At 41.3% G+C, this 20,278-nt stretch overlaps 1 protein-coding gene across 3 annotated transcripts in view; it reads left to right on the forward strand.

The window, feature by feature from the left end:
- ext1c (exostoses (multiple) 1c) overlaps positions 1-20,278 on the forward strand; it is an 85,480-nt gene that overhangs the window by 278 nt on the left and 64,924 nt on the right. The window contains exons 1-2 of one of the 3 annotated variants that reach the window (XM_084919899.1): positions 26-977; positions 10,928-12,316. In XM_084919899.1, coding sequence (XP_084776025.1) covers positions 11,370-12,316 — 947 coding nt within the window. In that variant the 5' untranslated portion in view covers positions 26-977; positions 10,928-11,369. Of the gene's footprint in view, positions 1-25; positions 978-10,927; positions 12,317-20,278 lie in introns of those variants that run through there. The other 2 variants (XM_084919898.1, XM_084919897.1) reach the window with 2 other exon arrangements.

Below are 20,278 nucleotides of genomic sequence, written 5' to 3' on the forward strand. Positions count from 1 at the left end.
GGGAGAAGTCGGGGCGCTGTGGGGATTGAACTGGGTAATTGCTGCTATGTTTAGAGGCTGTGATTACTGAGAATGCATTTGAGCAGTAAGATTAAAGCAGGTGGATCTGTTGAGATCTAAGAAATAATTTCTGTAGCAATATGTATTTCATATTTTTTCTTTCATCTTGCCCTCTGTCCTGAAGGCGTAAATCACCGCTGCAAGCTCACGCTCTTTAAAAATTCAAGCAAAACGCTTTCAGATTCGCTTTCCACCCGCTTATGATCACGGCACTTGCACTGATAGCCGGGATAATAGCCGGTAAAGTGCGTTTATCTGCTCGAAAGCGGCAGCTGACTGCTATTAGCCACTGATGTATTGTTTGCATAGCGCTCAGCGCACCTTTGTTACTCGCTGCTCACTGACACGGGAATCTCAAGTGCTCGTAGCAGCCCTCACCATCCTACTGAACAGTAAATCTCAAAGACTTGTTAGACCGACTCTTGCATGCGATAAGGTCACTGATGCTTAAAGTCATTCTGAGAGCAACAGGGGCACTTCAGTCCACCCCTGGATTACACGAGACTACCAAGCTGCCTGTATTTGGCAGCATGTAAAACCAGGTTGCTGTCGGAGTAGCAGTGCGTGATGGGGAGGCTGTCCATGGTGCTCTGACGGAGAGAGGTGCATGCTGGATAATAATAAAGGAGAACACGCTGTGAGGGATTTGGGAAATTCGGAGGACACGGGGGGGCGGCGGGACATTCCGCTTTGGCATTGTGAATATTATGTTTTTTATTTTTGGAAGCGCCTGGACTGTGCGTACAGTGTGCGCTATGCCAGAAGGTGGGAATTTAATCATATTGTAAGGCTCCGGATTTGCAAGGCTCCAGAGGAGAAGTTGGTGTCTTGAGCCTCCAGAGCTCGTGTCATCCGAAAAAAGGGGCTACGACAGAGCCGCAAGACAACACGATCAACAGTTCAAAGCGCAACTGTAGGTATGATTCTGGTTCTGGTTCGGGGGGCACAGAGCACATATCTCAGTGATTTTCTGTGGCATGTTTTGACAGTGAGATTTGCACACCTTGCTGTGTCACACTATGACAGATGCCTTTATTGACTCCGGTGTAATTTGATACAATAGGATCGTATATAGCTGTGTTTTGTAATTCTATCTACATCTCTGGGATATGGAGGGAAGTCAGCACAGGCTTCTCCCCCTGGACAGATGGGCTGCGGGTTGCTCCGCCACCATCCAAGAATATTAAGCTAAGTAATGTAGTTCAGCTGTCCTACTGTTTCCGCTTGCAAAATCGTTGGCAGTAATATCAAAACAAGAATCTTTTTACTCCAGTATGAAGTCTTTCCAGACATCTTTTCTAATTTGATGGAGATTGTGAACAGACCACAGGTACACTGATTATACAAGGCATGTGTGCACCAGTGGAGTGTGCATATCACTGACTGTATTATGACTTCTTCCTGCACATCTTCTGATGCAGTCTAAATGGCATTGTTTTGTTCTGATGCCCAGTTGTCTTAGCTAATGCCCATCTCGCATTAGCTAATAGCTCAGGAAAGACTGGAAAGATTGCCTGCTTTCACATCCCACTAAGTGCTCCACGTATTAATGAATCCCAAAGAAACAAACAAGGCTGGCAGAGTTCATTGTAGCATTTAATTACAAGTCTCTAGTTATTTTGTTCTTTATTTATTTATTTTTGATAAAAAATGATGGTGCTTCCAAACAAAATGCTGTCATTATCACTGAGGTTCCACCCCAAAAGGCTCTCAGGGGAGCCTGTATCTTGACAATAAGCTGTACATGAATTTCATTTGATTTATGAAATGACATTTAATGGCAACCTCCTCATCTTAATGGGATTTCTCATTCATGATGGTTCTGTAATACCTTCCCTCGTGAATAAGACACAAATCTTGTCATGTCAAGCTAGACGGAATGCATATTCCACGGACAGCAGGAATTTCCAGTCACATGTTCCTTAAGTGAGCTGAGTTTGGAGTTTGCATTGTGCAACCTTTGGACTGTCTGTTGTAGTATTCTATTGTTGGTCATTCTCCTTGTGTAAGTGTGTGTAATGTCTTAAAGAATGGTTTTTGTTACTCTTGTGAAAGCTGCAGTCAGTTGAACAAAAAGACTGTTTAAAAAAAAGTATTTTAAACACAAGATTAAGAAATTCTTCTTCAAATCTCACATGTCGGAGACGCAGGGCTAATTGAACTCTGCCTGGAATGTTGTTCTTCTTTCTTATTCTAGGGTCAGATCGTATATCTAATCAGGTGTTGTCAAGGTCAGATTGTTTATTCCCATCTGATTAGAGTTCTGTGAGACTGCCTCTAGGCCGAAGCTGCAGAGATAAGATGCGCCGCCGGTAGGATGCACTGTTAGCAGGACCGGTTAATAAGGCAGATGGATTTGGCTGCATGCTGTTTCTGCTGTGTGCGTTGTCAGGTGCACAGCCAGCCACTGTGCTGTATCAGTGTCCTCCGAAGGCTCTTTTACTCTACATGCTTGGACTGATGTGCTATTGTTAGTCTCCGCCTGTGCGATATCCGCACATATTCTGTCCCTGTTTTTTAGGACTGTAAACAGCATTGCCAAATTCAGAGAGTGAGCTTGAACTTCCTAATAAGTGTTCCTGCCCATCTTGTTCATTTTGTTAATTAGCCCTTGTGGCGTTGGAGTGCAGCATATTGTTGAGACATAATTAATCAACCGGGCTTGTAATTACGCCGGGTTTGGAGGCTGGTTCCGTTGCAGGGCGTTCAGCTTGAGGTAAACATCTTATTAACCGTGTCGGAGTACCTTGGCCAAGGCGGAGCAATGCGGTTTTATTAAGCTGGAGACGAATGTGCTGTTATCCATATTATGAAAATGGCCTCATAAAAGAACCGGTGCTTGATTAAGTTTATGGCCATTATGGTTCTGAGGTGGTCGAGCTAATGGAAAAAGACTTCAGTAGCTGTGTGGAGACAGCAAGAGAGATGATCTTTTTATAAAGTAAAAAGCCATTTGTTCAGCAAAGACCAAAGTGTGTGTGTGTATCTGCTTATATATGCATACAGTGTGTGGGAGTGTAAAGAGCACCTCAATTTCAAAGGGCAACTAGTACGTAAGGACAGAAAATGGAACATGGATCACATCCCAAGCCTTTAATGCAGGTCTGTCAAAGGAGGAAGCCCTTCACAGACTCAGTGATGTGACTACAGACAGGCAAACCCCTCATACTCAGTGACTCCTAATCAGGTTTTACGTTTTGAAAAAGCTATAGAAATGCTTTTGTTTTCCAGGTACTCCGATTTATTATGCCACAGAAAAACACCAAGAACATAAAGTACAAAGAAACATACACAAAAGCCATTTTCACCAATGCTCCATAGCCCTTCTATACACATTTCCTGATAAAAGTGCAACTGAGAAGGCATTGTGTTTACTTTTATTGCACAAAAGGACGAGAGCACAATGGTAAACAGATAAACAGATTCATCCGCATTATACTCCTGACTCAACTTCAGGTCTTTACAAATGAGCACAGACAGCATGCTACTACAAAGTTAGTGAGGTACCCAGAGTCACGTTAAGGCCAAGTGACCCCAACCCAACAGCCAGAGCGAAACTTGAACAACTAACAAAAGCTGTAATGAGCAGTCAAGCTTGTAACATTGTAGCCTCCATCTCTACTTGAGGAACCTTAAACTGTGCTCCCCTGTTCTTTATAGAGAGTACCCTTCCCCACAAGCCACACTTGTTCACTCTCTTTCTAATTGTACTGTCAGGAACTTCTAACTGGGGCCTTTAGAGTGTGAGATGTTGCTCTGAGCATTCCACAGTCTGACCTTGAAGTGAATATCCTGGGATAACCTCTGCTGGGAAGATTGTGCCATTTTGTTAATACACATTTGAATGCTGTAGACCAGCAAAATGCCCAAACTACTGCTTATATAGATGTTCTCACACTGACTGATCATTTAATATAGGTAATGATCAGCATTATCAGGCTGCTACTCACCTTCTTCAATACTATGAAAGCAATACTTGATGTTAAGGGTGTACTTAGTTTTTCACATAACTGTATAGAGTCCTCTAAAAACTCTTTTTTTATATGAAGTGAAAGCATCCTGACCAAAACAAACATTGTATAGATACACACTTACTCTACTGCTGCGTGTTACATTTAAAAACGGTCATCCTCAGAAAAAGCTCTAACCTGCTTCTGCTGACACTGTCAACTTAACTCAGCGGTTTCCAGCCTAGGGGGCTTTATAACCCTATACAGTCTACATGCAAAGCACCCTAAGAAGCTAATATGACTCATTCCTTGAATTGGCCTCCGTAGTCTGTGAAATATGCAAGTATTAAGGGATCACAAGTAGAAACTGGTTTCATTTCAAGGATCACACACGAAAAACAGGCGGTAACCACTGTAATAACACAAACAACGCAGTGCAACGATCCTCTAGTCCTCGGTCACGCTGTCACATCTCTCGGGCCTGTAATAACAGGGTCCAGCGTTTAATTTTAGCTCGACTGAGCCTTTCACCTCACCACAAGATTTGTGTTTTCTTCAGAACACTTTATTTTGCTGAACTAATATATCGCCAGCAGCAGGCCAGCAACAACATGCGCGCCAGATGTGCATTTAAGTATAGTTTTGACATATGCTTACATACAACCACAAAAACTCGCTGAAATCACTTGTATTTGTGAAGAGCAATCCCCCAGGAGGCGTCTCAGGCTGTGGTGGGCTTTCATCATTCAGGTGGACTGTCTAACTGTATCATCTGGGAAGGGATGGAGATCTCATTTTACCCAGAATTTTGCCCATCTAGTGTCAATTTTCAAGCTGCACTATGTCTGCCCAAATCATTTCAGACATAATAATGCTGCTTTTGCTTCTTTGACAGTGGCAATGACTCTGCCATACAGAGAATGACTGTAATGGTAGTGGATTTCATTTCGAGCATTTACAATGTCAGTTGTGCTCAGCACTGGTGATGTGGCCAGAAAACATCAAATTGAACAAATAAGGAAAAAGCCAATCTGTCACAGAATGACAGAAACCTCTTTTATAAAAAATATCCCTTCTGGTGGGAGAGAAACGCAAATTGACAAATGCTGAATTTCTAGCAGAAGGCCATCATCGGCAACATCCATTTCAGAACAAGTCAGTTTTCATTTTCTATCAAAGCCTGTATAACCACAGTTGAATAAGCTGCTGTGCAAACACAATTCATAGGAGACATGGGATGACAAATTTCAATTCCATTTCCTGAATGACTTAATCGTGTTGTTCTCTGAAAAACTGCAGCAGGTAGAGGCAGTTTAGGGACACCCATAAGGCCATCAGGGAGAGAGATTGAGGGCAGGAAGAATAGGGACTGGGTCCAGCCATCGCCCGTGGAATATCGATCTCAGAGCTGAGCTCTCCATCTTGTTGTTTTCTCCTTCCTCTGTTATTATCTACTATTCATTTGCAGATTTCGACTAAATATTTCCACGTCCTCCAAATATTATTGCATTTATCAGGCAGGTTTGCTTCCAAATTAAATTACCGTCAATAGATTGTTAAATCGTTTGAAGCTTTAATCCTTAGGAGTACTTCACAGTGGCTGCTATTTCTAATTCCATTAATTCAATTTAAAAACTGCCAAAAAACTGACACTTCTCTCATTTTCTCATCTCGCACTTTGATTACCTGAAATGGTCTTTTCTAACCTTTGTGATTATTATGTTTTGTTTTTACAGTGTAAAATGAAACAGCAGTAAACAGTGAAGCTAATATTAATGGGATGAAAATATATGGAGTAATCCTACATGGGAGTGTCATGGGTGCATTGTGCCGTAAATCTTTGGTGCTTATAAAGGAATGTTCAGGGCAGGGTTAGGAGTGGTGGACTCCCTCACTTACAATGTGATAATTATGTACAGGGTAATAAAACAGAATGACTATTAATGGAAAATAATAAACTTTAACTGGTATCAAAATTGGGGGTTGGATTGTACAAACACGAGACACTTGATTAAATGCACCATTGCTATTACTGGCCCCTGATTCTCTGTAGCATAAATTCAACAAGGTTCCAGAAACCTTGACATCAAACAGTTGCAGATTTGTTAGCTGAACATTTATGATGCCACTGTCCTGATCCATCATATTCCAATGGTACTCTACTAGATTGCAATCAAGTGACTGTGGAGGCCATTTGAGTACAGTGAACTCTTCTTCAATGTTGAAACAGTTTGAGATAATTTGAGTTTTGTGACATTGGTGTGTTATCCTGCTGGAAACAGCCATCAGAGGATGGCCACACTAGCAGTTTGGCCAATCTTGTCTGGCATCAACAAGGCATTTTCACCATGAGAGCTGTTGCTCACTGGATATTTTCTCTGGATTTTTTGGACAATTCTTTGTAAACTGTGGAGATGGTTGTGTGGGGAAAATCCCAGTAGATCAGCTGTTTCTGAAATACTCGCACCTACCCATCTGACTCCAAAAACCATCCCATGTTCAAAGTCTCTATTCTGATGCTCAGTTTGAACTTCAGCAGGTCGTTTTGATCATATCTGCCTAAATGCATTGAGTTGGTGCCATGTGACTGGCTGATTAGATATTTGTGTTAATAACAGATGTACCCAAGAAAGCTGTCAGTGAGTGTTAGATTCAGTCAGAGTATGCTAGAAGCGTGTTTAGAAAGGCAAAGTAAGGCGAAATTACTTGGTATCAAACTGGTTTGCCTTGTTCTTCGTACATGAACCATAACCTTCATATTTCATTGTTCCAGTCCTGTTTTTTTCACCTCACTGTAACACAATTTCATTGTTTGCTCAGGACATTGTAATGAACCTGCCTAGAAATGTCTTTGCACTTAAGGCAAGCGGATGATCAAAGAACCGTTGGCCTTACTGAGTGTATTCCTCGTTTCTGTGATTCCGAGTTTTTCATGCCTGTCGTCATCCCTCTTTAGAGAATGAATAATTGCACATTTAAAATGGAGCAAAAAACATGTATTGTTTAAGTGAAACCCTCCAGTGAATTTGGGTAAAGTGGGAAAAAGAGAGGACAGGGAAAGTAAAAAAGAAAAACAGACTTGATGAATAAACTGAGGTAAGGAGGTGTAGATGGAAAATAAATCACCAAGGGTTGAATTGTAGAGCTCTGAATTCTGCTTTCAGCTTTCCTTGAACCCTATCTTTCCACGTTAAGGTCCCTCTATTCAGCCTGTGGCTTTTTTTTTTCCAGTGCTAGTCACCCAACCACAATGATCCATCACCAATCCATGACAGAGGGACTGTCACCACTTAAAGCCACTTACTTGTGTTTATGTGTGCAGCTTTAAGTCTGCATCCTCCAGCTTATTTGCAGTAGAAAGCTGCTATGAGAGCTGGTCAGGCCCAGGCATGCATGCATTCATCATTATTGCTTATTGTTAATATCCGCTCTTTGACATTGTACAGTTTGTCCTTGGATACAAAAGTGCACAGCAGAACTCAAGAGACTTCCACATACTTGGATATCTTGTAACAATGAATTCTTTGACTGTTCAATTCGCTTATTATCCTCCACCAGTCTGATACCTGAAACCTGACCGTCTCAGATATTCGCCTGATATTTCTCCTTGTATTGTAATTTTGAAATCAATTCAAATTCGAGATGGTGTCTTGGTGTCTTATTGTGAAATTTATTTTGTTCATCCAGCACGAATGCAGAGAGACTTGGTGCACTAAAATCAATATCCTTATGGGACTGTTATTTTTGTAAGACTCCTGCAGAGGTTGGGCAAAAGCAATGGCGTCCTTATGCGAAGTGGCTTGGCATTAGATTAGATAAGGCAACGGAATCAATTTTTCATGCCCATCATCATTACCATCATTATAACGATACCTTCCATCACTTTTCTATTACACCTTCCTGCCATCACTATCAATTATCCCTGCAACCACAAATCACAAGGACAGAGCTCATTTCTCACCAAAGTGTATCCTGAATAAAACTGAGGCCTAATTGTGCTCGTTGGTGGCAGGGGACATAAAGCGTGGAAAAAATAAAGAAAGGAAAATCAATGCCTTAACTAAAGAAGCCAGTGAATTATTGATGAGGAGCATGTAATGGGATCCCAAGTGTCTGTTTCTCCTTAGCTTGGACTGCTTGCATTTCAGTTGTGGCCAAAGTAGAAACACGCGAGGTGACATAAACCACCCACTAACATCTCCACAGGCAGATTAGCTGACCCGAATTATCTGGGGCGCTGTGGCTCACACTCATGGCAGTGGTGCACACACACAAGTCCTATACGCAAGTCTTATGTGCACAGATGTAACAGTTAACCTGCATAGACGCTTTCAAGCATTTAAAGTTACTTTAATCAAAGTCAGACTTTCAAGAATTTGTTGCCTCTGCTGTTTAATTTTGACAAGCACAACAATAAAGTCGTATTTTATGGTGGCACTAAACTGAAAATGTTTTCTCAGACCACTGCTTAGATGTTTTTAGTATTGCGCTGTTTAGCATTCCACACCATGTTGTAGCAAAGAGAACCACAGCTTAGTGTACTGATTGGGCAACTAACCATATAAACAATCTTAGTTAACATTATTAATATACTGCACTGTGCAAAAGTCTTGAGTCACTCCCTATTTCTTTTTTTTTTTTTTTTGGACAAGTGTAGGACAATAGAAGGAGCCGCACCGCTAAAAACCAGAAACAACAACAAAATATTTACAGCAGATGAAAAACTGAAAGCATTGTCCTTAAGAAATAAGAAAAAATCCACCAAATACCTGACACGTGACATCTGGTTGATCCATTTCACCGACACCTCGTCCGAAAGGGTTTCAGGATGGAGGTGCAACCATCTGTAAAACACGGTGGAGGCGATGTCATGGGTTGGGCATCTTGTCAAAATTGATGTTATTATGAACACAGAAAAATACCATTAAATTTTAACCCACCATTCGCTACCATCTGGAAAGCAACATTGTTTTCAGCAATACAGTGATCCCAAATACGCTGCCCAGTTAGTAATAATAATGCTGCTGTCCAGAGCCCAGACATGAATATTTCTGCTGCTTGCATTTAAATAAATGCTTTGAATGTCCTTCAAGGAGCCCGTAGTACTATTCCTAAAGACTACTTAAAGAAATTGTAGGAGAATAAAGGTGGTCATACCAAATACTGACTGTTTCCTTGCAAATTATAAAGAAATGAAGCTTAAATTTAGACTTTTACTATTACATTCTCTTCCTCTCTAAATCTGAACATTTGGGGGATTTTTAATAGAAAGTGACACCGGAATCTAGTGCATGTTTATTTGACTGCAATGAGGGCTTTAACCTTGATTGTTTCGTAATAATTGGGAACAAAAGATGTCAATGATGAAAATTGCAGTGACATTTCAAATTGATGCTTTTGTTTGCCCAAAAGCTATTACATTAGCAAAAAATACACAAGCAGTAACATCGAGTGCTCGCTTTCGCAAAGTGAAAACGAGCAAATGCTGAACATTTTTGCTTGATGAAAGACTCGAGCTATCAGTTGATTAATTTTCTGTCATCTGAACTACTCATTCAGCAAAAACAATATAAAAAATAACTTTAGTTGTGACATTCAAAGCTCTTCTTAACACAGAGGTCTGTGTGATCTGTCGCGCAGTCACATATTTCTCTCACAGCAGAGCGCAAATTTCAGTTTATCGTTGAATAAACTGCAGAAGCCTTGAATTTATTGAAGCCTTGAGATATTTAGTAAAAGCTGGAACTAAAGGAACAATTACTGCCAAAATGTTTGATTTCTTTCACACTTTTCTCCCAGTAACATACATACTAATTAGAATTTTAACTATGCGCAGCAATTCACATGCAAAACTCCATTCCCGCTGTATTTCAGTTTGAGGAATGAAAACCTGCATTGTTTACCCACACCGTCATTGTGCTGCTTGTTTTTGCTGCAAGAGGAGAAGGCAGGCTAGCTTCTCCTTAGCTGGAGAAGAGGCAGAAAGGAGGAATGTGAATGAGAGGTAGAGAGAGGGTGGCCAGGTGAGGCCTGAAAGCTGCCTTTGTGTGGCAGCTGGCAGAAAGAACACTGACCTTCACTGTGAGGTGTGTTCTCCACACAGACACACACTGTAGGTACTGTACAAGTTTGGAGGAGTTATGAGGGGATGTTTGGCAAAAAAAAATACCGTTCCAAATTTACAAAAAGCCTTCGCTCAGTCCGTCCGCAGTGAATGGACGTCTCAGAGCCATAAAGCGGTTATGTTTTCCTGCTGTGTTTCCACATCTCAGTTTTAGATGCTAAACGCTGTCTTATTTTCTCCTTCACTGCACCTCAACTGTATCTGCTTCAGTTCAACTGGAGCTTGAAGAGCTCGATAGCATCAAGCCCAGTCAGCTGCTCCCAGTTTCTCATGCTATCACAGAAAGACTATTCCAGAAGTGAGCGCACATCATAGTACAAATGAGCCTGTAAATAGCCATCCCTTTTTATAGGAGTGTGGGAGCCGGAGAGGGATGAAGGTAGACTTGACGAAAAGATGATTTTGATGTGTGGCTGATCTCGGTTGGATGCCTTTTTGAAAGTGCGCTGAGTTAACTTTTCCCAATTTTCTCCTTATGAGCTCCAGTCGAAGAAGGATTTTGACAGCTTAAAACCCTCCGCTGCCTGTGAAACATTACCCAGCTGTGGTACTTGAGTGCTATTTGATTATATGTGTGTTTGTGTGTATTAAATGTGATGGGGGGGTTGCAGATTACATATGACTAACCGAAATGAAAAGCTATGCCCACTGGGCTATGAAAAGTGTTAGTTACGGCATCTGCTGAGACAGCAGTTAAACAACTATAACCCAGTGTGTTTCTCAGTGCTGGTTGCAGAACTGTGATGCTGCTCTGTGTACTGATGTGTATTCTTGTTTGTTTACTTCTCCCCAGGAGGGCCCCTGCAGACAGCAGTTGTGCCAGGCACTATGAGGCAGCAAGCTTGGTCTGCGAGAGTGGAGAAATCACCCTTCATCACTCTCGGCCGGGCTGGACAGCGGAAGAAATGTACAAAGCAGCAGCGCGTGCTACAGCAGAGGCGGGCTAATACACACATCTGAAACAGTTGAAAGCAAATGGGAAAGCCAGAAAGAGACTGAAAGAGGGGAGTCAGTAACTTAGACTGTGTCCTTTCTAAATGGCAAAGTGGACTGGGCCACATTCAGAGGCAGCGATGTCCTTGTTAACACATTGTCCTCCATTAGAAGCTCCTTGTTAGAAGTTGCAAGTTAGTCCCAAACCCCTGTGAGGCTACAGAGCTGAGGGGACAAGGAAAGTAAAAACAGAGGACGAAAGCGAGACAGAGCAGGGAAAAAGGAGACTGTCACAGGCCCTCATGCAGGCGCGTAAGAAGTATGTTCTGCTGGGCTTGTGTGCGTGCTGCTGGCTGGTCCTCTTTTACTGGGGTGGAGGAGTCCAGCTGCGTCTACTCCGCCTGCTGACACGCCACCGGGGTGATGTGATGCGCCCCTGGCCCAACTGGACCGACAGAGCCTTTTTGCCCCGCTATGCCCACTTGGATGAACTTCAGACAGACCCTGGGATGGCAGAGTCACCCCGCCAGCGGCGCCAGGCATGGTCCGCCATTTATAAAGACAGCCGCTGTCGCATGGAGACCTGTTTTGACTTCTCTCGGTGTCGCCGTAGAGGAAGGGAAGGGTTCAGAGTGTACATATATCCATCGGAGAAAAACGACCGCGTGTCAGAAAGCTACAGGAAGATCCTAACATCTATAGCCGAGTCACGGTACTACACCTCAGACCCCCGTGAGGCATGTCTGTTCGTGCTTGGTATAGACACCTTAGACAGGGACCAGCTATCAGGACAGTTTGTGCCCAATGTGGATGAACGTATCCGTGGTTACCCATTGTGGAATGACGGGCGGAACCATCTGATTTTCAACCTGTACTCAGGCACGTGGCCTAACTACACAGAGGACCTGGGCTTCAACATTGGCCAGGCCATCTTAGCCAAAGCCAGCCTCAACACAGAACATTTCAGGCCGGGCTTTGATGTCTCCATCCCTCTCTTCTCAAAGGATCACCCGCAGAAGGGTGGAGAGCGGGGCTGGCTGGTGAGGAACACAGTTCCACCACGAAGGAAGTACCTGCTGATGTTCAAAGGGAAGCGCTATCTAACGGGCATCGGCTCAGACACAAGAAATGCGCTTCATCACATTCACAATGGCAAGGACATTGTGTCGTTGACAACATGCCGCCACGGGAAGGACTGGGAGAAGCACAAAGACGCCCGCTGCGACCACGACAACCTGGAATACGAGAGGTAAGATGGGCCACAGTGAATGTATGAGTCAATGTGGCATTATATAAGGATTCATAAGAAATGGTGGAAAGGTTTATATTTTTTATTAAGAAATACACAATGGGGTTGTTCTGCTTGCCTTCCCGTTTGAACTTTACATGCTGTTTTATTGGTCTTTTAGATGTAGCTGATTTTCTACAAGCAGTGTCAGGGGTAGCTTTCGTGTCCCACTGGTTATTTTTGTCTCTCTTTTATTGCTGCACACTTTTTGACTGCCTGAGCTTATGATATTTGGCAGTTGCATCCTAGATCAAAGATTTTAGACACTAACTCACGTCTCTGGAAATTTAGATTCAGGTCACAACTTCCAGCGATCTTTTTTATTCTTAAATTATATTAGTCCTATTAAAGGGTGATTGTAATGTGTCTAACTTGTAGTAACTGACCTTGAGCACCTTACTATTTAGGGTTTCAAATATATTGCAGTGTGATAGATGGGCAAATTAGGGAATTCAGCCAAAGTGCACATGCAGTTACTTCCACTTTGTGTTTTGTGTTTAATAATACAAGTCCAGGAAAAAGCATAGCTGCAGCTAATGAATTACAACTGGAACTGCTGTGTGAAACGAACCAAAGCAAAGGTCAGCGCAAAGAATGGCTTTCCGAAATCTGTTAATAATAAACTGCTGTTGGGTTTAAGGGTGCTATTTTTCTTTTGTTCAGACCGTCCATGTTTTTCACGGCAAGATGTTCTTGCTCGTGTTGCACCGAGAATGCTTGTCACTGTTACTTAAGTCAAGACAAAGAGGTGGGGAGGATAAAACGCATTGAGAAATGAGCTTACAGCAACATCTAAAGGGCTTTATTGCTAAAACAATATTAATGTCGGGATGTGACATGTGAAAACAGGTTGAACAATGTCACAACTAACAAATTATATATTTCCACTGAGGTCCTGTGTGCTGTTTGAAGCTCTTCACCCAGTGGTTTTTCGCCCATTGTCGATTTAATAATGAAAAGCTTTTGGAGACACACCCATCGGCTTTGTACATTTCGCAGCAGCAGCTTGGTAAACATGTCTTTTCCTCCCTGTGCCCCCCCCCTTTTGCTCATTTTTCCAGTCAATTAGAACCATGTGCCTCCGAGCTGATCACTACCTTTCATCGTGCGTTTCTTACAGTTGTGCACTGTGAAACATCAGCATAAGCTGTTCACACCTCAGTCACATGCAAACCTTTTTTTTTTCATTTTTGCTGGGTGTTCAGCTTTTGATTCAGTTATAAAAAAAAAAACCCAAAAAATCAAGATCTATCCCAAACCAAATGACTCAAAACAGGTTTATCTGCCAACGGTTGCCTTACAGCTGACACACAGGTGAAGGTCAACATCAACCAGACATTCAGGTTATGGTTTACAGGAAGAATAATTAAAGCACAAAAAGCCTGAAATCCAGCATCAACACTTCTTTTTTCTGTTTACTGTAAAGAAAACGTTACACCCTGGTAATTGTTATGGATGTATTAAATGTGGAGTAGCTGTAGACCCCAGTGGCTGTTTCCATGCTTCTTAATTTGTTTTTTTTAATCAACTTTTAATAGCTTTTTTCATTAAGCAGGAGTAAATGTAATCATTTTGTATGGAGCAATCAAATATATGTTCAGTAATGTAATTCTATGACTATAGTCTACTTTTTTGTGCAATTTGTATTATCTTTTATTATTCGTTGCAGTAGCATTTACATAGAGATGAACAACACGGGTGTCTCTTTTTCGCTTCCCACTTGCTGAACTTACACTTTGCAATAAAAGTCTCTGCAGCTGAAGTGCTGACAGAGCTTCTGATTATAAAGTCAGTGCCTGTCCGTTCATAGAGACATACCATGGTATTCTGATGGTGCAGAACATTTGGAGAAAGGAGATGATGGATTCCTGCAAAGAGCAGGAAAAGAATTAGAGGTAGAAGTTTGAGTCACACCAGACTGTCAAAGCATGGCTGTATTGGGGATAACAGAATAAAACTGCAAAGCAAATTTTGGAGGGCCTATTAACATGTCAGTATACTAATATAATGAATATGGAAAGTTGTGGTGGCACACTATACAATATAATATAATTTGCGTCAAATTCCATAGTCCGTTGGTTGATCTGATCCAGGAACATGCTATAGACTATATCGTAGGCTTGTTTACATTGGACTCGGTGGCATAGGGATGGAGCTCTGTAAGACTTATGAATGAATTCATTTATTCCACTCAGACCACTACTTAAACACCGGGTGGGGAGGTGGGAGGGTTATGAGGAGGTAGGGAGGATAGTGGGGGATGAGAGGCAGTTCCAATGTAAATCTGTGGTAGAGCAACGGCTCTGAGGGTGCAAGGGTGCGAATGGGGGAGGCAAATGGAGACAGCCGTCATTTGTACAAAAAAAGTTTTAAAAAAGCTGATTTAAAAAGAAACCTTTTCTCCTTTTGTATGAATTCTCTCTCTGTGGTGAATTAGAGATGAGAGGGGATGGGAGCAGGGGGAAGGTGCTGGATCATCTCTCTTGTTGCATCCTTTGAATTTCCCTCTGGGGGAAAGAAAAAGGGGGATTTCTGCAGGGAGAACATGAGAACCGTGGTGGCCGTTGAATTAAGACGTGTCAAAGAAACAGGAGAAGGAGAGAAAAACTGCAGGAGCAAGATTTAGATGGCGTAGCAACACATCCTCGTTACTCCATCTGTCTGCAGTTACATAGTTTGCTTCTTTATTTTTGATCAAAAATGCAAGTGAAAAACGACTGCTCTGCTCCTAATAGGCTGTGTCACTGAGAAAGCATGCTTCTTTGTTTGTGACTGTCACTGCTATACACGGCGTGCATGAGCTTGTGTTCGCGTTTGAGACCGTGTCTTGGTTAATGAGGCTCTTAGAAGGTAGCACCAGGTTAATGATCGCCTGCATCTGGTACACCAGCAGATTAGCCTTGAGAGACCTGGACAATCAGTGACATAAGCAACCCATGGGGGGGGGGGAAAGGGAGGAGGAGGGGAAAGAGGAGGAACTAGGAAAAGGGGAGGGGGACTCAGATGGAGCGAACAGTCGAGCGTCATGACATAATTTTTCTGCCCCAATAAAAATCTGCCCCCCTCCCCCTTTTTTTTAATTAGAAAATGATAGGAATGCAAAAAGGTTTCCTTCTGGGTAAACACTGGCTCCTCGTTTTGTTTTAACAGTAAAGATATATGAAGTTTTATAAGGAAGAAATGCTATATGGGTGATGAGATTGCGTTCACTAATGTATCTCTTGCCTTTAATTGCTAAACAGCCTTCAGTATGAAGTCATAGCTGGTGGATATAAAGAAAAAAATAAACTTTTTAGACTATGAGTCTATAGAATACATATTTTTACTGAAGAGTCTGAATGTTAGCAATTTGGTGCACAGCAGGCGTAAATGGTAATAACATCGCAACTGAGGTAATAATATAAAAGCTGCGAATATCAAAGGTCCTACACTTTGAAGGTCCTAAACTGTGATACACTTGCACAGCTCATAGGCTCAGTTTCCAAATTGGAAAGCAATATTTATACACGTAAACACGTTCATGCATACATTACATCTTTTTTTAATTAACCCCTTAACACAAGTAGCTTAATTTGTGTTAAGGTAACTGTGTTCCTCACTGACTCACAGTAGTTTACACCAAGAGGATTAAGCCTACAGACAGTCTGTGAAATTTGTCTTGAACATAATATCACCAACTCAAAATTATTTTGACCCTCGGCTCGGCCCATAGATTTAGTAAAAAAATATAAAAAATATCTTGTTGCCATCTCTAGAGGATAGATTTAGTTTTGTTTGCTGAGGTTTAAAAGGTTAATAATTTCATTTCTGTTTACACTTTAAAACAAAAAAGAAAGAAGAAAAAAAAAAATCAACATTATTGTCAAGGATGTTTTTTCAGCATCAGAAGTTGAAATTATACCTTTTCATACAAATGTCTGAAGTTTATCCTCAGTATATCTCGCCATATCCACTGTGTGTAACACCAATAGAAGTTTTACCTGTTTTACTCTGTCTCCTAAAATGTAAGTAAGTCAGTAAATTTTATTTATATAGCACATTTAAAATTAAACTGCTTTACAATAAAAAATAAATAAAACACACAAGGCTTTCGATACATTCATGCTACATACTTTTGTACTTTATAGCAACAACCTTTTCTTCAGCCACCGTTCCAGACAGCAGCCGGTTCAAAAGCATTATTAATAAAAGCTATGTGTCCAGCTTAGATTTAAAGACGGTTTGCTCCAAAATGTTAGGTTATATTGCGTTTTTTTGAATTGTGTATAAGTGTTGCACTTCTGGCTTAAGGGAAAATTGGTATCTCCATGGAAGTCCTCAAAGTACTTTTTTTTCATTAAGGGTTTGTTAAATACCTTTGTCGCCGCCGATTCTATTAACACAAAGTCACTCGTTAAAAGTGCAGAACAATTGGTAAATTGGACCCAAAGAATCCCATTAAAATGTGCCATAGGGAAAAGGCAATCTGAATAGGAACAGAAGGTGCCTGGAAATATTTTTTGGTCCGATTTTACTGGTGTGGAACTTTGAGTGTGTGTGTGTGTGTGTGTGTGAGAGAGAGAGAGAGCATACATGGATTATGGATTATAGGGAGGGAATACAGAATGAAATAGAAAAGAGACAAGTTGGAGATAGGACACAGGCATAAGAGTAGCAAGATAGAAAGGAAGAAAAGAAAAATGCCATGTGATAAAGATTATAAAAAAAAAAAAAGTTGGAGGGGGGGAGAGAGACTGGGTGATACCGCAGGCAAGTTGAGGAAAAAGCGAGTATCAAACAGGGCAGGAGGGAGGGTGGCAAAGTGGGAGAGAAAGACGGAGCAGAGGAAGAGGGAATTGGAATAGCGGTGATAGTTGAAGCAAGGGAGAAGCAGCGCTGCAGCCTAATGGCCTAGTTTCCCTCGCTTTATAGAATTCTCTAAGAAAGGGTTGGGAAACGTGCATTGTACAGTGAATGTAAATGAGCAAGAGTGCGAAAAATCGAGAGAGAGGGGAGAAAAAAAGGGAGAGAAACGTACAAAAGGTGCCACCAAAAACACTGAGTTCTAAACTTCCAGCTAAGAAGTGTGTTTGTGAAGTGGTGGCTTAACCAAAGATGGATAACACAGGAGGAGGATGAGATTTCAGTCGCTTAAATGCTGTGCATCACTGTTAGTTTTAACTGCGGTTGGTTTATAGAAGTTCTTGAGTTGGAAACCGATGGTGATTATTGATGACCTCCCTTGAAGGAGGCTGAGGTTGTTGAAGGCATAGAGCGAGTAATCAGACTTTAGAACCTGGGTGAGAGTTCAGAATGAATGTAGCATACTAATCGGGCAAAACAGAACCGAAGGAATTTTCTACCCTAAAGTTAGAAGGAAAAGCTGCAGCAATGCTCCCAAGCCTGTGTGATTCGAAACGGATAGGTGCAATCTGTTCAGCTGTCATGTGCTTGCAAATGGGTAAGAATTCCTAAACTACGAATGGTTTCGGTGCAGTTGATGAAAAGTGAATCAAGGCTGGAAAGGAAGGTAGTGCTGTTGTTAGCTGCTGGTAAACATTGAAAAAAATATAGCAGCGTAGTTACTACTTCCGCACAAGCGCAATCTAAATTAATATGTGGGTGGGAACATGCATAATTATGTATGTGTGTGCCTGGATCTGTAAATGCAATATGAGAAAGTGCAGTTTAAGATTTTGGCAAACTGAATAAGAAATGCTGCAGCCCACTGTAATTAGGGCCTGTGAAATTGTACCTCTGGAGATGCTGTGGTTTGTGTGTGCGTGTGTGGTTTGTGTGGCCCATATCTGCTGTCTCTGTTTAAAATACTTGGAAATGAGACGCAGCCTTGATTCTCTGGCACTTCTACACTCCATCCTCCGTTCTTTTCCTCCTCTCAAGCTCATGTCTTTCTAATCCCACACATCGGTCCTCTCCCCTCAGTGCTTTCAACAAGTCTTGTCATATATATATTAAATTAGACAGTGCCTCAAAGGTTGTATCCAGGGCTTAAGATTAACCTGCTGGCTCACCCACAAACTTACTGGTTTTAAGTTTTCTTTAAATCCATTATAATCAATACTTTCACAGTGGATCAGATGGCTGTGAAATGTGGAAAGGGGTCACTAATGACTGACCTGAAGAATAAAGTCAGAACAATCTATCCCAATATGTCAATACTGGGGAATAAGTGAATAATTAACATGGCCGATAGATTAAGACAGGCGAAACACCCTTCAACCATGTTATGAGTGTAGACATTGCATACTTTGTCCATCGGCGAGCACTCTGCAACTTGTCAACATATGTTTGGAAATCTAAAACGAGATGCATAAACGAGCAATAAAACACAAATAAAACACATAATTCTTTAATACCATTGTCATAGTGTCTTAGTAAGGGCTCATAAACACCAACATATTTGTTTATGTTTCATCTGTCTAAAAGAAAGGAAAACTATCGGCAAATATCACCAAATATCGGTACTGATTTTAAAAATGTGCTTCCAGACAAGTTAGCATCTGTTAGCAAAGTTAGCAAAATGCTGGTTTTTCTTTAGCTATCAGAGGTTGCCATAGGGTCACCAACCAGTCTCTAGCCCTGGTGACTGAGACCGAACTAATGAAACTATGTAGTTCCTCTAAGCTCCACCAAGTTTTAATGTCTTTATTAATGTTATTTTCTTGGTTTGATTAGTTTAAGGTTTCAATTCAAGCTCATTGTGTCTGAAAGGAGTGTTGTCTCATCTCATCATTATAAAAAGCCCCAAAAGCTCTGATTAATTATCTAGTTAACATAACCTGGCAGCTTAACAGACAGAATTGCATAATTGCAGTTGGTGGAGACCAAAGTGGAACTAAAAGAAGTATGAAGGAGGCTGGTCTAGCCTCAATACTGGTTTTAAGAATGAGGATGATAACACCTTTTGAATTTTTTCCTTTACCTTGGTGTCTTTTAGGTTAAAAAAAAAAGTGAATTTCTTTCAATTTCGTCAGGCAGCACACAGTTTTCTTTTTTTTTTCTGTAACATATTTTGTGATCTCACTTCCAGGAATTATTGTGCACCGATAACACTTGGCCAAGGAGTAATTTGTAAGCTTCATTTGACTCTCAATTCTTAGTATTTAGATGGTTATTATTGGTTCTAGCCAAAATTGTAAGGGAGGGAGGCACATTTGTAAGGTCACAAATCAATCCAAGTTCACTTTATCTAGTGGAAATGATGTCTTTGGCTGTATTTCTTACTTGGAAAAAGATTTTTTTTGGCAGTGGTCTTTGAAAGTTTCCAATCGCTGCTCATCTGGACTGATAAACAACTTTTATTCCACATAGAATTGAATTACATTTTGTATTTCTGATAAAGGATAAGCCAGTTGCAACCTGCTTATCATTTGCCTTTAAATGTTTGCATTCCAGTCTTTATGCAGCCATTGTTTTCTCAACCGCTGTACTCAAAGCTTCAAACCTCCCACTTCCTAAACGCTATTATTTCCATTTTAATTTTTACTAAACCTGCTTCTTCAGTTGTTTAGAATAGCTTGTAATTTATCCGTCCTGTCAGAGGGCATTCATTGTAGCTAAAGCTTGTTGTTTGCACTGTCACCCAAGCAAAACCATCGACGCTGGAGCCACAGCCCTACATGAGTCAGCTCAGGTCTCAGCAGCTTTGTGCTGCATCAGGTCTGGAAAACTCCAACAGCAAGAAAAAAAAAAAAAAAAAAAAGGTAGACACATCTGCACCACACAGGCTTTACTTAACATTTAAGAGGTCGTAAGTTGAATCCCCACATTAAAAACATCAGCAAATCTATTTTCACACAGACAGCACATACACATGTAAGGATTTTACAGCTTACTGTAATCATTCTTTCTCCCCCTAACTCACACCTTTTTTTGCATGTATCCTCTACACGACCCCTTCACTTTTTTCCCTCATTATATTTC

Source organism: Perissodus microlepis, chromosome 22, assembly GCF_051167445.1.
Source record: "Perissodus microlepis isolate ML-2025 ecotype Zambia chromosome 22, ASM5116744v1, whole genome shotgun sequence".
Taxonomy (NCBI): Eukaryota; Metazoa; Chordata; class Actinopteri; order Cichliformes; family Cichlidae; genus Perissodus; species Perissodus microlepis.